The sequence below is a fragment of the Eublepharis macularius genome, chromosome 19, assembly GCF_028583425.1.
Source record: "Eublepharis macularius isolate TG4126 chromosome 19, MPM_Emac_v1.0, whole genome shotgun sequence".
Lineage (NCBI taxonomy): Eukaryota > Metazoa > Chordata > Lepidosauria > Squamata > Eublepharidae > Eublepharis > Eublepharis macularius.
In genome coordinates, this window is record NC_072808.1 from 14,569,718 (window position 1) to 14,584,974 (window position 15,257).

At 47.4% G+C, this 15,257-nt stretch overlaps 1 protein-coding gene across 1 annotated transcript in view; it reads left to right on the forward strand.

Annotated features, from left to right (window-relative positions):
* NDUFB11 (NADH:ubiquinone oxidoreductase subunit B11) overlaps positions 1-15,257 on the forward strand; it is a 51,785-nt gene that overhangs the window by 26,868 nt on the left and 9,660 nt on the right. The window contains exon 2 of the mRNA XM_055003603.1: positions 6,567-6,697. Coding sequence (XP_054859578.1) covers positions 6,567-6,697 — 131 coding nt within the window. The remainder of the gene's footprint in view (positions 1-6,566; positions 6,698-15,257) is intronic.

The following is a 15,257-nucleotide window of genomic DNA, read 5'->3' on the forward strand; positions in this document are numbered from 1 at the left end:
ATATCCCATATATTTTGTGCAAGCTGCATTGGAAAAACTCGCATCCATAAAAATCCTAGACATAGCCAAGGACCAGTCTCGGTCTTGTAGTGTTTGCCCCCAAGGTTCAGACTTCTGTTTATTTTTTAATTGTTTGTTGTATTGTCGAAGGCTTTCACGGCCGGAGGACGATGGTTGTTGTGGGTTTTCCGGGCTGTATTGCCGTGGTCTTGGCATTGTAGTTCCTGACGTTTCGCCAGCAGCTGTGGCTGGCATCTTCAGAGGTGTAGCACCAAAAGACAGAGATCTCTCAGTGTCACAGTGTGGAGAAGGATGACTCAGCCCAACCCCACCTTCCTGAGTAGATATAAATTACCTGCCAACATCTTTTCCACACTGTGACACTGAGAGATCCCTGTCTTTTGGTGCTACACCTCTGAAGATGCCAGCCACAGCTGCTGGCGAAACCTCAGGAACTACAATGCCAAGACCACGGCAATACAGCCCAGAAAACCCACAACAGCCATTTTAATTGTTTTCCTATAAATGTTCTATATGTGTCTGTGGCCCTCTGTTTATATTCTGCCTTTCCTGTAAAAAGCTCAGGCGAACATGGGGATGAATTTCCGTTGAGTGGTTTTTCCAGCGTTGGCCAGCAGATGTTGAACCAGAAACTCCCCGGTCAAGTCTGGCATTCTGTCGCCTCCTTTACATGGTTTGAGTTGTCAGAGAAAGGAATTGTAGCACCGTATGGGCCACTGTGGCCCTTTCCTGCCTAGACGTAACCTGCCACATATGCATGACTTCAGAATAGTCAAGAGGGCGTTCTTGAGCAACCAATTGACAGACCCGTTGCACCGAACCCACCAGCCTCCTCATTCTTGCACTTCTAGGCAGGCAGTAAAATGAGGGCTTAACTAAGGGCCCCCAGTGGACTGTCCTACGTAGCTTGGTAGGCCACAAACTGTGCGCTTCTCGGGGTGTGTGGACGTGAGCGATCTTTGCGATCTATAGCCGGATGGAGCCCATGTTCCTTTAGGCACCCAGCCTGTGCGCAACTGAGCCGAAAGGGCATCGACCTTGGAAGACAGGAGACTCTGAGGATGATGATGGTAGTAATCGGAGAGGAGCAGCTGCTGGGAACAGCGGCGGGGGGGGGGGTTGCCTGATTCTCGATCCCTCCCTACCCCACCTGCTTATCGATCCCAGTTATGGGGCCGGGTGAACCATGCCTTGTGTAGCACCTGCTGTTTTTCTCTCTCTGTACAAAGGCTCTTTAAATATTTAAGCAGTGGCAAAGCTGCTCAGTCTCTTTAATAAATCATAGCGACCTGAAACTGCTGCCTTGCCCGAGGGGAGCTCCAGAACAGGGTGGCTCATGGGGCCACAGGTCAAAGCAGGATGCTGGGCCAGGAAAGGGAGCGCAGGGGGGAGAATGAGCTGAGGGCTGTTAGAAGGAGCAGTCTGATGCAACAAGCACACGCCCGCCTGGTTTGCTATCCCTTTTCCCCCCTGCCCCATGGACCCTCCCCCAAATCTCAGTGGACAGATCCGGTCAACTCATCAGCTTCTCCTCCCTCCTAAAGGGCACGGCTCCATCAGCCAGATATCCCCGGTGTCATGTCCATGGCTCAGGAGCCTGTTCTGGTGCGAAGCACCTCTGCGCCTTGTGCCCCTTCTCTATAGCAGCAGCCAGCCCCCATGTTTCTGTGGCCAGAGAAGCAGAGCTCGCAGGTCAGGAGGGCTAAATTTGAGAGTAGCTCAGGTTCCAGCACCCCAACAAACCACCTAAAGACTATTGGCAAGCCCCGTCTATGTTAGCAGTGGGAGCTTTGAGTTGGCTATGCAGCCAGGGAGTCCTAAATTCAGAGCATTGGGGGAGAGCAGAGAGGCATGCACGAGCCTCAGGATCCAGCAAAGCAGCTGCATGCAAAAGTTGCTCCCAAGGGGAAGAGTTGTGGTCTTGTTTTTTTTTTTTCTCACCCTCCAAATGCTCGTGCTGCATTGCTTCTGCAGGAGAATCAGTGCCCATTTGCATACTTGCAAGCTCATTTACCAACTTGCCCCCCCTTTCCCCTTTCCTCTCCATTTCTCCCCTTCTCCCAGTCATGACCCCTCCACAGTACAGAGCTATGGAAGGGAGGGGTCAACTCTTACCCCTCCCCTGCTTGTCAAATCACAATGCTGAGAAAGATGGCAAGAACGTGAGCCCCTAGCCGCTCTGCCACTGGATCAGAAAGGGGCAATGCCAGGCGCCGTTTGGAAAGGATACAGTGATCCGAGTTATGTGGTGCTGTCTGTCTGTCTGTCTCTCCTCCCACCACAAGGCAAGACAGTTGCCCTGCGGATCTTAACCTTGCTGTATACCTACCCTGTCAATAATATATATATATCTTAACCGAATTGTCTCAGCTCCACTAGGAGGGTGGGAGAGGTGTGTGTGTGTCTGTGTGTGTCCATTGCAAATATAGCTCCCTGGATATGAAAAGGAGGAGGGGCACTTGTTCTCAGGAGCCTACTGTGTGACTCAACCAGTAAGTAGGCGAAGGAATAAGGAACCCTGCGATGCAGGGAAGAGGGGGAGGGGACGGTGGTGCTGGGGATTGGCAGGCTCACGTATCTAACCCTGCCCCCCTTTCCTCCCCCCAAACACTAAATTCCAGACAGCCCCGTGGGTCATGAGGTCAGAATGACTGTGGAATTGTCCATCTAGTCTTGAGAACGCATTAAAAGGTGTGTGTGTGTGTGTGTGTGTGTGTGTACATACAGGCATGTGAGGGAACCTGAGCTGCTGCTGGAGAATCTTCTCCCTCGGAGGCCGCCGCCTCTCGCCCAAGCTCTCTGTTCTGTCCTTTGCAACCCCAGCGCTGGCACTGGGCACAGGGGGTATCCAAGCAACAGCCTAATGAGATCTCATCTCAGCTGTTTTGTTAACTCCCTGAAATTTCCTTACGAGGCAAGCTTTTCCTTTTTATCTCTTGTTGTTGGGGGGGGGGGTTACTGAATCCAGAACTTCAACGCTCAGATATTCTGTTGACACGGCTAGGGAAATGCATGTGCTGCCAGAGCATGCCGGAAGTACGAATCCACCAGTGCAGAGGGGTGTCCGCCTTAATCTAACTTGATCATGCAGGGTCCATTTCTCATTGCTTGGATACAACCAGAGATTGGGCACATGAGCGTTTCCTAAACCGGAACCCAGGCATAGTCTCTGGTTTGAAGTATCTGTCTCAAACTCTCCCAGATTTAAATTTCTCCTCTGCCAAGGACTCCGCCAGTGGCCTTTGGCAAGCCAGTAATTTAGCACCCCCCCCCCCCCCGACAGTAGCCTATTTTACAAAGTTGTCATGCAGATCAGTGAAAGTGTTTATATGTTAACATATTGTTGTCTCATAATTTACTACTTCGTAGCAGGGAGGGCTAGGAGGGCAGTGGTAAATTGATTCTCTGGTTCCCCCATTCTAACTTGAGGACTTGATTTCAGCCTGGCCATTCCAGACGTCCCATGTCTGGAATGTTCCGAGTGCCCCGAAATGGAATTGGACCCACCTTTTGAACCTAAAAATGTGATGGCGGTCACCTAGGATCTTCAATGCTTGTTCCTGTATCTATAAGAAGAGAGTTCTGACTCTTGAAAGCTTACACTCTGAAAATCTTGTTGGTCTCTACGTTGCTACTGGACTCAAATCCTACTGTTCTACTGCAGACCAACACAGCTACCCACCTAAAACTATTCTCTGTCTCAGATGAGAACCGCAGTTCACATCTGACGAAAAGAGCTGTGGTTCTCGAAAGCTTATGCATCTGACGAAGAGAGCTGTGATTCTCGAAAGCTACAGTAAAGTTGGTTCGTCTTAAAGATGCTACTGGACTCTTTTCTATTTTGCTACTACAGACTAATGTGGCTATCTGGATCTCTGTCTGTATAGGCTCTGTCTTGTCTTAGCACATGCACTTTGATTGGGAAAGTGTTCAGCTGAGCTTAAGTAGAGTATTTGCCCCTTTCCAAAGAGGCTCTACAGTGATCTTCTGTGTTCTTTGCCCAGGAAGCCGCACAGGCTTCTAAAAGAGGCAAGAGCCCTCCTATCTCTTGATATAACGAAGTCCTGCCATCCCGATCTGGGCAAGCTCCCCGGGTGTTCTTTTTGCAGAGCTTCTTGAATGGGTCTTTGTGTCTGGCTTCGGTGCTGTCTGCTTCTCATTTCTGAGGAGTGTCAGCTGCCTCTTGCTTTGCTCCTCGGAAAACAGCTGGAGGCATGCCTGCCTCTAGAAGCATCGTCTTTGCTTCTTTTTGGGGTAAACAATGCTAGGCCGATCTCACCTGTTTGGCCTGAAGGGCAAGGCTGGACACAAACAGAGCCTGATTGTTAGGGGAAGATGGACAAGGGAGGACACCCTGGGAAGTTCAGGAGCAGCCACAATAAACAGCTGGGAGACCAGGCTTCCTACTTCGGGATTGGTTGTAAGAGAACGTGTCACGCTTGCAGGGGATGAAGGGGGCTGCTGAATTCCCTTCTTAACCCCCTACTTTCTTTGCAATCAGACTCCATTATGTACATTTTACATAAATCATTGTAATTGGGACCGTCTTTCCACTTGCACAGTTTAGGCTTGTTGGCAGAGCTGATGATCTCTCTCCCCACCACCCTTAATTTTTCCGGGCTCAGTCGAGTGGCCGGGGACTTGCTGGATACGGTTGGGGTGATTGACGCAAAGCAGGGCCAAGGCCTTCGTGGAGCAAAGAAGTGGCACCCTCTCCGGTGCCTCTAGCTTGAAACCGTTTCCTGCACAGATTTAATTGCTCAGTGGACTTCTCCCTCACCAGATTGTGGACCTGCTTAATTTTGTAATGAAACAGGTGCTCAAATTCAGTGGTCCTGGAGGGCCCACAAAGAGTTCTTATTGTGCAAAATATGTGTCTTCACCCCTCTCCACTGTCCTTTTAGCAAAGGTGGTGGAAATAATCTGAGAAACCGAAATGCGGGAAGAGCCACTCCACACCTGACCTCCATGGCCTCCCCTTTAATCTCGACCGGATGTGCTGCCATAAGACTTCCCATCTGACCTCTCTCCTCTATGGTCTCTCTTTATTGCCTTCATTGGGAGGGCCCACTCTACTTGGACTCAGCCAGGCAGATAAATATAATAGTCAATGGGATCAACTATCGGGAAAGAAAATGAAATGCCTAGGCATAACAAACAATATTATCAAGACTACAGAAACCAAAGATATAATTAGGCAAATAAAAATGTGTGTCAGGAAGTTGGACGTTACTAGTACATCTGTTAGGGCAGGGAGGGTATGTTCGACTCTTTACTCAGGTATCGCCCTCCCGATGCAACTGCTGAAGTATTTTTTATCATCTGACAGTACCAAAGCTCAGAAGACCTTTTACACTGGCAAGAATGAATGCCCTTCCCGTGGCAGTTTTGGAAGGTAGATACAAGGAAGTACAGATGCCCATATGATAAAATTGAAACCATTGAACATATGATTATAGAGTGTCCTATATTTAATGAATTGCAGGCTAGTTTAATCATTCCTCTACTTAAAAATATGGAACTGCCTAATATGAGAGCTCAGGTGACGTGGTTACTATCCGATACGAATGATACCATTACTTTTTCTGTGGCAAAATATATAAGGGCAATAATTAAACATCAGAGACATCATATCGAGTAAGGTTCTCCTCGTTTTAAGTTCTGCTTAAGGCAATAGCCATAGGAGCAGCATAGATGGATGGATGGAGGATATTTCTTTCATTTATACCCTACTTTGCTCTCCAGTGGGGATCCAAAACTGCTTACCTTGTTCTGTCCTCCATACAAATAGGTGTACCAAGGTAGAGGGAAATATTGTCGAAGGCTTCCACGGCCGGAGGACGTTAGTTGTTGTAACGTTTGATTGAGATCTCTGTCTTTCGGTGCTACGCCTCTGAGGATGCCAGCCACAGCTGCTGGTGAAACGTCAGGAACTACAATGCCATGACCACGGCCATAGAGCCCGGAAAATCTACAACAACTAACGTAGAGGGAAATGTTACTGTGTATAATCCACTCTATGGGGACAAGGGAAGAGTACAGCAGGGGGAGGCTCACTTGGACATTTTGTGATTGCTACGTGATTCTATATTTGCAACAGGTCATTGTGGTGGTTCCTAGGGGGAAAGGACAAAGGAGAAGAGGGAGAAAATCCAGGGGAATCCATAATGGTTCAGCTGATTGAGTTCTCAAAGGCTTTGGAGAGCCAGACTTGTGTTACGGTTAGAGTTTCAGACTGGGGCTTTGGACGCAGGCTTAAATTCTAACTGGCATAAAGCTCTCTGGTTGAACTTGATCCGGTCACTGTCTCTGTCTAATCTATCTCGCTGTGTCAGAGAGGATAAAATGGGGAAGGGAGAGATGGCCGCTCTGAGCTCCGGGAAGAGAGGGCAGAATACAAACGTAACAGAAACGGGAATGAGAAAGTGTGCAGAGCTGAACTTGAGTTAAGGTCTGAAGCTGTAGTTGAATGGCTAACACATCCCGAAAGAAACAGGCTTATCTTTCCTGCTTACAGGCAAACTGTGTTCATCTTCTCCTTCCAGAATCCAGATTACCATGGCTTCAACAGCAATCCTGTCATCGATGTGTGGAACATGAGAGTGGCGTTCTTTTTCGGCATATCCCTTGCCATTGTGGTGGGCGCTACCTTTGTACACTACCTGCCTGACCGTGGGTAAGATCTGTTTGTTAGACTCCTCTCCCAATTGTACAGCGCTTCACGGGGCCTTCTTCCTGGGTGCCACGGGGCAAGTAGCTTCTCCATCTCAGCAGACCTGTGCTCCCCAATCCATATCTCTCCATTGTTTTCCTCTGTTTCTCACCACCGCATTCTCAATCCAGCTTGCTTCCCAGTTTCTTACTCCTGTCCTGCTGTCTCGTGACATTATAGTCTGTCTCTCTTATGTTCTCCAAACCTCTTTTGCTCTCTGCTCTTAAGCTGCTATCTTGAGAGTAGCAAATGCCTTCTCTGGGGGGAAGAGACAGGCCTGTAAGAATCCTCATTTGCCCTTTACATCCTGAGCGCTCCTGAGTCTTGAAAAAGGTCCCCTCTCCACCTCCCATCTGTTCACTCTTGGCCAGGTCATTGTTTCCTCTTAAGCAGGGGTCATTTTGTAGAAAAAGAGCTGGAGGAACTCATCAGCATAACTCATTAGCATATGCCATGCCTCTTGCCATCACTGGAAATGTGTCATTAGCATAACTGATTTGCATATGCCACCCCCCCCCCCGACATCACCTGTCCTGGCTGTTTTGGACCCAATCCTGGCTATTCAGGGCCGAAATTGGGCCCAAAATGGCAAAAAGAGTCTGAAAATGGTCCCAAAGGGGCCCAAATGGTCAGGATTGGGCTGCTGCTGAGTGGGAGAGTTATCCGCCACCAGTCAGAGGCCCAATCCAGGCTGAAACGAGCCCAAAATGGCTGAGAGTCAGGTGGGTGGGGCCACCTGACATGTGACCTCTTTGGAGAACTACCGGAACTGCGTTCCTGCGCATTCCCCTTCAAAATGAGCCCTGCTCTGAAGACACTTTTGGGCATACATGTCCCAGTTTGCCGGCACACTTGTTTGTGCCAGACTTCACATGCAGTGCTCCTTTCTCTCCTGTAGGGGGCAGGTACTGCGTATGTGGGAGAGGCATATTGGTTAACAAAGACCATAATACTCTTCCACTCCGTCTTGAATTATATGGACTTGCTCCTAGTACGTGGGGAGAATGTATGCATGCACATGCTTTTTATGAGGATGCAAAGTAGAGTTTTAAAAGTTCACGGAAGATTTACTGCCGAAACATGTTAGGCTACGCAGTCTTTCTTCCAAGGGAATATCTTGTAAAGAAAAAAATAATAAGCTCATTAGAACTGTGATGGGAATCTTGCCACATACACGCTCCTTCGAAAGGATGATTGTGCGCTTCAGTATTCTTTGAGAGGTCGCGCTGCCTCTTTGTGGCAAGATAGGGTTGTTCTGCTTATCCCTGTTTGTGTATTGTTACTGTTGTTAAGTATTCAGACTTTTCAAGAGTTGCCTTGTTAATGTTTTTTAGAATCCCCGGACACATCAGGAAGCGGGGTTTTCATAACTGTATGCCAGGCAGAGCTTTATAACTACCGTTGCGCCTTTCGAAACACGTATCTGGCTAATCTCCTGTAACAACTTGAATGAAGATTTTAATTTCCCCCAGAGTTTCCCCTGAAGAAAGTCTAAATGCCCCCAAATGCATTAGAGATTGTGAGCTCTTGTATGAATCACGGTCTCCGGTGCAAATCTAAACCCAAAGCCTTCTTTTCGTCAGTGTACAGATGTCACTTCTCGCTTTGTTTCATGGTGCGGCAGGGTTCCTGCTTTGAGGTGATCAGAGAGAGAGACTTAGCAAAGCAAGAAAATCAGTTTAGGGAAGATATCAGAGGCCCTGGAATCCACTACTGGTGGAGGTCTTAAGATCCTTCAGAGGTTTGGGTGGACCTGACCATTAAGGTTGTCAAAGCAGCCTCTCTCCCACCCAGAGAGGTGTGGAAATCCTGGCCTCGGGTCAACATCCAGTCTGCTGCATTTGATAGGAGTAATAATAGTAATAATAATAAATAATAATATAAGGAGAAAGAGATAACAGTGATACGATGGTGGGGGTCTACTACAGACTTCCAGGCCAGGCGGAGGACTTGGATGATATACTCCTAGACCAGATTACAAAATGTTCAAAGAGATGGGCCATAGTGGTCATGGGAGATTTCAATTACCCTGATACCTGTGGGCAGGGCCGGTGTCAGGGTTTCTGGCGCCTGAGGCGAGATACCTACTTGCCCCCACCCCGCCCGCCCCCGGCTAACCAACTTGATATTGTAGGCTTAAAAATGATGAATTTTAAATACATCTCCAAAATTATACCTTTTACAGCTTTTCCAGCCTGCTTTCAGTATTCTTGGCGATTGAGAGGGGCAGCGGCGTAGTGTGGTCGTGGGGTCCCGGGGCAGGAGGTGGCAACTCTGGCCCTGCACGATAGCGTCCCCCTCATCTGAAGCGAGCAGCAGCGGCGAAGGGGCAGGGAGGCTTCCCTGCTTGCCTCCGTGCTCACTGCCACGCCACCTGGGCACCTGACCCCCGGGAGCTGAGCCAAGGCAGGCGGCAGCGGCAGAGGCGAGTTCAGCACTCGAGGCGGCTGCCGGCACCACCTCCATGGACACGCCAGGCCTCCCTGTTGGAAGTCAAACTCAGCTAAAAATGTAAGGGCTAGTCAATTTCTGACTTGTCTTGCTGACAACTTTTATCTTCTATAAGGTGACGAAGGTAACAAGAGGATCTACTGTCTTGGACCTGATACTCGCCAACAGGGAAGAACTGGTTGACGAGGTGAAAGTAGTGGTTGCCCTGGGTAGTAGTGACCATGTAATTTAAGATCTTGGGTAAGAGAGATACTGAACGTAGCCATACATATAGGTTGGATTTTAGAAAAGCTAATTTTAACAAGCTCAAAGTTATGCTGGGTAAATACTTAAGGCAAAGGAAGGTCAATATGAGTGGAAGTTTCTTAAAAGCGAGATATTGAAGGCACAATCACAAACCGTTCCAATGAGGCAGAAGAACGGGAGGAGCCTTAAGAAGCCAGGGTGGTTCCATAAACGACTTTCTAAAGATCTGAGAAATTTTAAAAAGACCCATTTAAGAAATGAAAGGACGGCCATATAATCAAGGATGAATATAAACAAATTGCCGGTGCTTGTAGGGAAAGTATTAGAAAGGCTGAAGCTAAATAAGCGAAATATTTAGCTAAATAAGCTAAATGTTTAGCTAAATAAGCTAGATAAAACTAAATAAGCTGAAGGCTAAAGCTCAATAGTGAAGATGTTAAATACAACAAAAAGGGGTTCTTTGGTTATGTTTGGAGCAAGAAAAAAAATAGGGAAGTGATAAGCTCACTGCGCGGAGAAGAAAGTAAAATTTTGAGGTTGAGTTTGAGTCTGCGTTTCAAACTCAGATTTGAATTAAATCCGAAAAGTACGCTCTTAAATATTTTACCAACTAATGTGAGAAAAGAGCAAGGAGATCTCTTCCGTTATACGGCGACAGCAGCAAGAGTATTATTTGCAGGAAAAAGGGAAAGCGATGCTTGTCGTGGTCTCCCAGAGTGGAGAGAGAAGGGTCATGAATACGCTTCGATGGCCAAACTGACTACCTACTTACAAAAGTAGACCGATAGCCGACTTCTGGAAAAAATGGAAGGATTTCTTTGATTATTTAGGCTAAACTAATTGATACAGACGCTTAGAGGGAGGGAGGGAGGGAAGAGGAGAGAAGGAGAAATGTTAATGTATCTAGGCTCAGCCAAACATGTAATAATTAGTTTATTAGGTTAAAGAAACTTAAATGTACTGCTTGTTTTATTCCCAAGGCTTTTATAACTGTACTGTTTATATACTTGTTGGTTGTATAAGATTGGATAACTTTTAATGTTTAATTTAGAATCTGTATAACTTTTACACTATGCACTTACTTTCTTTTCTTTTTTTTACTTTACCTTATTTTTTCCCCTTTAAATAAAATTCTTAATTTTAAAAAGAAAGTAAAATTTTAACAGATGATAAAGAAAGGGCAGAACTGCTGGGTTGCTACTTTGCCTCAATTTTCTCTTACAAGGGGAAACTGTGCTCAGCCTGGCCAAAAGCAAACACATAATGAAGGAAGGGAGTTGTAGCCTAGGATAGGCATCGTGCTGGTACATAAACACCTAGCTCCTGTAAATGAAATCGAGTCCTCAGGGCCAGATGAACTGAATCCTAGGATACTAAAGGAATTCAGAGCCTCTGCCTATGAGAATTCTTGGAGAACAGGGAAGTGGCAGAAGAATGTTGTCCCTATCTTCAAGAGGGGGAACAGGGAGGATCCAGGCAACTACCGATCTATCAGCTTGACATTCCTACCTGGAAAAGTTTTAGAATAAATCCTCAGTCTGTCAGTCCGTCAGTGGAGTGCCTCAGGGATCAGTCCTGGGCCCTGAGTGGTTGGATATCTTTATAAATGACTTGGATGAAGGAATAGCGTGGATGGTCATGAAATTTGCAGATGACACTAAATTGGGAGGGGGTAGAAAGGATCAAGGTTCAGGATGATCTTGGCAGGCTGGAAAACTGAGCTAAAATGAAGAAATTGAATTTCAACAGAGATAAATATAAAGTTCTACATTTAGGTAGGAAAAATCAAATGTATAATTATAGGATGGGGGAGTTTTGTCTTGGCAGTACATATGAAAATGATCTAGGGGTCTTAGCGGATCATACACTGAACATGAGTCAGCAAGTGTGACGCTGTAGCTAAAAAGGCAAATGCAATTTTGGGCTGCATCCACAGAAGTTTAGTGTTCAGATCACGAAAAGTGATGGTATCGCTTTATTGTGCTGTGGTTAGATCTCACTTGGAGTACTGTGTTCGGTTTTGGGCACTACAAGTTAAGAAGGATTTTGAAAACCTGGAACATGTCCAAAGGAGGGCAACGAAGATGGTGAGGGGTCTGGAGACCGTCTTATGAGGAAAGGTTGAAGGAGCTGGGTATGTTTAGCCTGGAGAAGTGAAAGAGAGGTGATATGATAGCCCACTTGAAGTATTTGAAGCGCTGTTACAGAGAGAATGGAACGGTTCTCTCTCGCCCCAGAGGGCTGGACTAGAACCAACGGGATAAAATTAAATCAAAAGCCAGTTAAACATTAGGAAGAACTTCCTGACAGTTAGAGAAATTCCTCAGTGGAATAGGCTTCCTCAGGAGGTGGTAGGCTCTCCTTCTTTGCAGGTTTTTAAGAAGACACTAAATGGCCATCTGATAGCAATGCTGATTCTATGAATTAGTGTAAACTTAGGTAGATCATGAGAGGGAGGGTAGGAAAGGATGAGCCAGTGCTAAGCTCTCATGGCCCGTTCTTATATGCCAAGGGCAATGCTGATCACCACTTCGGGGTCAGGAAGGAATTTTCCTCCAAGCCAAACTGACCTGGGATCTTGAAAGGTTTTTTTTTTTTACTTTCTCTGGACAGAGGGTAAGGGTCATTGGGGGAATAGGGAGGGAGTTCGCTATGAATTTCCTGCATTGTGCCAGGAGTTGAACTAGATGACTCTTGGGACCCCTTCAGCACTAGGTTTCTATCTGCTGCCGGGGGAAGGGGGGGCTGTGTGCTGAGCTGCATGCCCAGAACCGCCCCCCTTTCTCTGCACCCAAAGTGGGCATCAAGCAAGTCCCATCCTAGTGAAGAGATGCTTTGCAGAGGTGCCTCCGGCATGGCCACATCTGTGCCAACCTTTGGAGACACGTCGACTGAAGCCCACTATTGGGATTAGCAGGAGGGCTGCAAAGCCTGGGCAGAATCCATGAGCCTTTTAGACCCAGTTGCTTACCATCCTCTGCTCTTGTGGGCTTAACTGATCAGAGATGGATTTCATGCCCCTTCCTGCTGGCATTTCTGTCCTTGAGTGACCTACAGTTCTCTTCTGTTAATCTCCCAAGCTCTGGAATCAGACTCAATAAACTGCTGGAACTTTTTCGTGTATCCAGTTCTTTTCCAAGACAGTGCAAGCAAACTTCTGCTTGCCCTCCTCTGGACCTTGGGTTTTCAACCTCAGCTGCTCCACCATGCAAGCAAGCGACTCTGAGCTCTTCCTCTGTTAGCCAGGCTGTTACTTCAATGGGAGCCATATTGGTTCCCGGCCCAGACTGAGAGCTTTTCAAGATGCACGAAGAGGAACAGCGAATACCACTTTAGTAGCAAGTGAGACTGTCAGGGTTGACAAGGTCACCTTTCACTTCTCACCCTTTAGCCACGCAAACGCTTCAAGCCTGGTTTTAGAGGATCAAAGAAAAGTAGTACTTGGGAGAAGCAGTTACAAAAAATAGTAACATTGCACAATAAAACGAAGCTGCAAACCACTTCCAGGCAAGCTGCTTCTAGAGGTATCCTGGTTTCTAGATTCTGGGAAGTGACCTCAGCACCAGCTCGTTCTGGCTTCAGCTTGCAGCACGTACTGTTAGGGCGGTGGAGAGTAAAAGAGTCTTACACGCCTGCATTGACCAAGACAGAGATCTGCGAGCTCCCATCCCACAAAACCACAAGTCCTGTGTAGATTTAAGTCTGACTTCTGGATCAGAGACGACTTCCATGCTTTTCTTCAGAAACCATGAAGGCTAGAAACTTGAGTGCATTCACGCAATCAGTTTAACCACCTATTTGCAATGTAAAAAAAAAACCGTAACATGCGTACAGCTTCTGTTCAAAGGGGAGAAAATGTTGAATGGGGGGATACCAGCCAATCAGCCTGTTTCTGATCAATGCAGTCACTGCATGACGCTCATCCTCTTACCGCTTCTTAAAATATAAGAAACAAGGGAGTCCTTCACGATTCCTTATTAAGAGACAGTATTTTGTGCCCCGTAATGGGATTGCGATCTTGCCCGTTCCTAGATGCACAGGGTCTTATGCTGCTAGCACACTGGAGAGAGCCAACCCGTCTTCATCCTCCTTGACTAGTGATGGGTTTGAGGGGGCCCAGTAGTGCCCTGGTTGGTGAAGAGATGGTCCTTCTAGCTTCATCTGGAGGAGGATTTTTCCCCTCCCCTTACCCAAGCTTTGCAAGTCATTGGACATGATGGGCCGTGTTAGACATGTGAGGCTTTCTGTGCCTGTCCCTTCCACCACCCCTGTGTGTGGAGCGTTGCCCCTAGATCTCTGTTCCCAAATTGCCCCCGAGCAGATTGGCGTAACCTCTGCCCCTAAAGCAGCACAGAGCCTGTGCCCCTGTCTGAAAACCCAACAGTACCAGAGGAGGTGATTGTACAGGAACAGCGGAGAAAGGGGGCAGGCGTGTTCCTACTAATCGGCTACTAACTGAACAGGGTGAAGGGAAGCCCCCAGCAGTGACCTGGCATTGAACTCCAAATGTCCCTGCCCCTCCTTTACAAATGCAGGCGCTGGCCTTGGAGGGAGCAGCCTGAGCCTATGACTTGCACTTGCTCTTGGCCACAACAATATAAACAGTTTTATTTATATTGTCCTCTGTCCTGAAGGTTCGCTTTGTGGAATGATACAGATGGGTCGATGCCTTCTATATAGGAGAAACCCAGATGTACTGATGTGGGCATGGTGTTGTTACGACAGCGGGTCTTTCAGAAGAGGGGGAGCACAGGGCTTCCGTCTCTCTTTTAACGAATAGCTAAAATCAGTGGTACGAAGTTATCTTTTCACTTAAGAGCAGTCCGGGAGATTTGGGGTGAGGCGGGAGAGCGTCCACTCGGGAATATGTGGTTTCAAGGACATTAGCAGCCCAAAGCTCTTCAGGTCTTAACTTGCACGCACCTCTTCTCCTCACCCCAGTCCCAGTTCTTCCCACCGGCCTTAACCACGGTCTCCTTGGTTTACACAGATGCGAAAGTCATGCCGAACTATAGTTAAGGTGGCTGGAGCAAGTTATTAGGCGTGGACGGGGGAAAAGTCTGCCCTGACCTCTGGATAGCCCAGGTGGCCCTGATCTCGTTAGTTCTCAGAAGTTAAGCGGGGCCAATCTTAGTAATTGGATGGGAGACCTCCAAAGAAGATCCAGGTTGCAGAGGCAGGCAATGGCAAACCACCTCTGATAGTCTCTCGACATGCAAACCCTGCCCGGGGGGGGGGGGTGTCCATAAGTCAGCTATGACTTGAGGGCACTCCCCACCACCACCAGTAGAGAGTCTAGGAGGAAAGAACATTCCACACCGTAGTCTTCTCCTGGTCTCTTCACTGTGGCCATGGAATCAGATGTGTTATGAAGGCACCTGCCCACAGTCACCTCCCTGAAAATTTTAAGAAAAAAATCTGCATTTCGGAAATCCAGCTTTTGGGAAATGCAGCTCCTCAATTAAGAATTTTAAAATGAGTGCATACTTGCAACCACGTGCTTCTTGCATGACGGTTCTGGTTCCTGATTAATTTTTTCAGCTTGATTTTTTTTATAAGGAAAGAAGAGAAGGGGAATAGAATGAATGGCTGGGGGGGGGGCAGGCAGAAGAATAAAGCCCCACCCCCTGATGTTCTATTCAGCTTTTACCAGGCACTGTCCTGCGCTTCACACATTTTTCTCTGCAACCCGAGGGCTGTAAAAAAATGTGTGTTCTCTCACACTCTCTCTTGCTCACTCCTTTTAAAGGAAGCCAATTTTCTAAGGATTCCACCTGAAGATGAATAATGGACTCCCCTTATTTGTGTCACAAAGTGGTAGATTCTA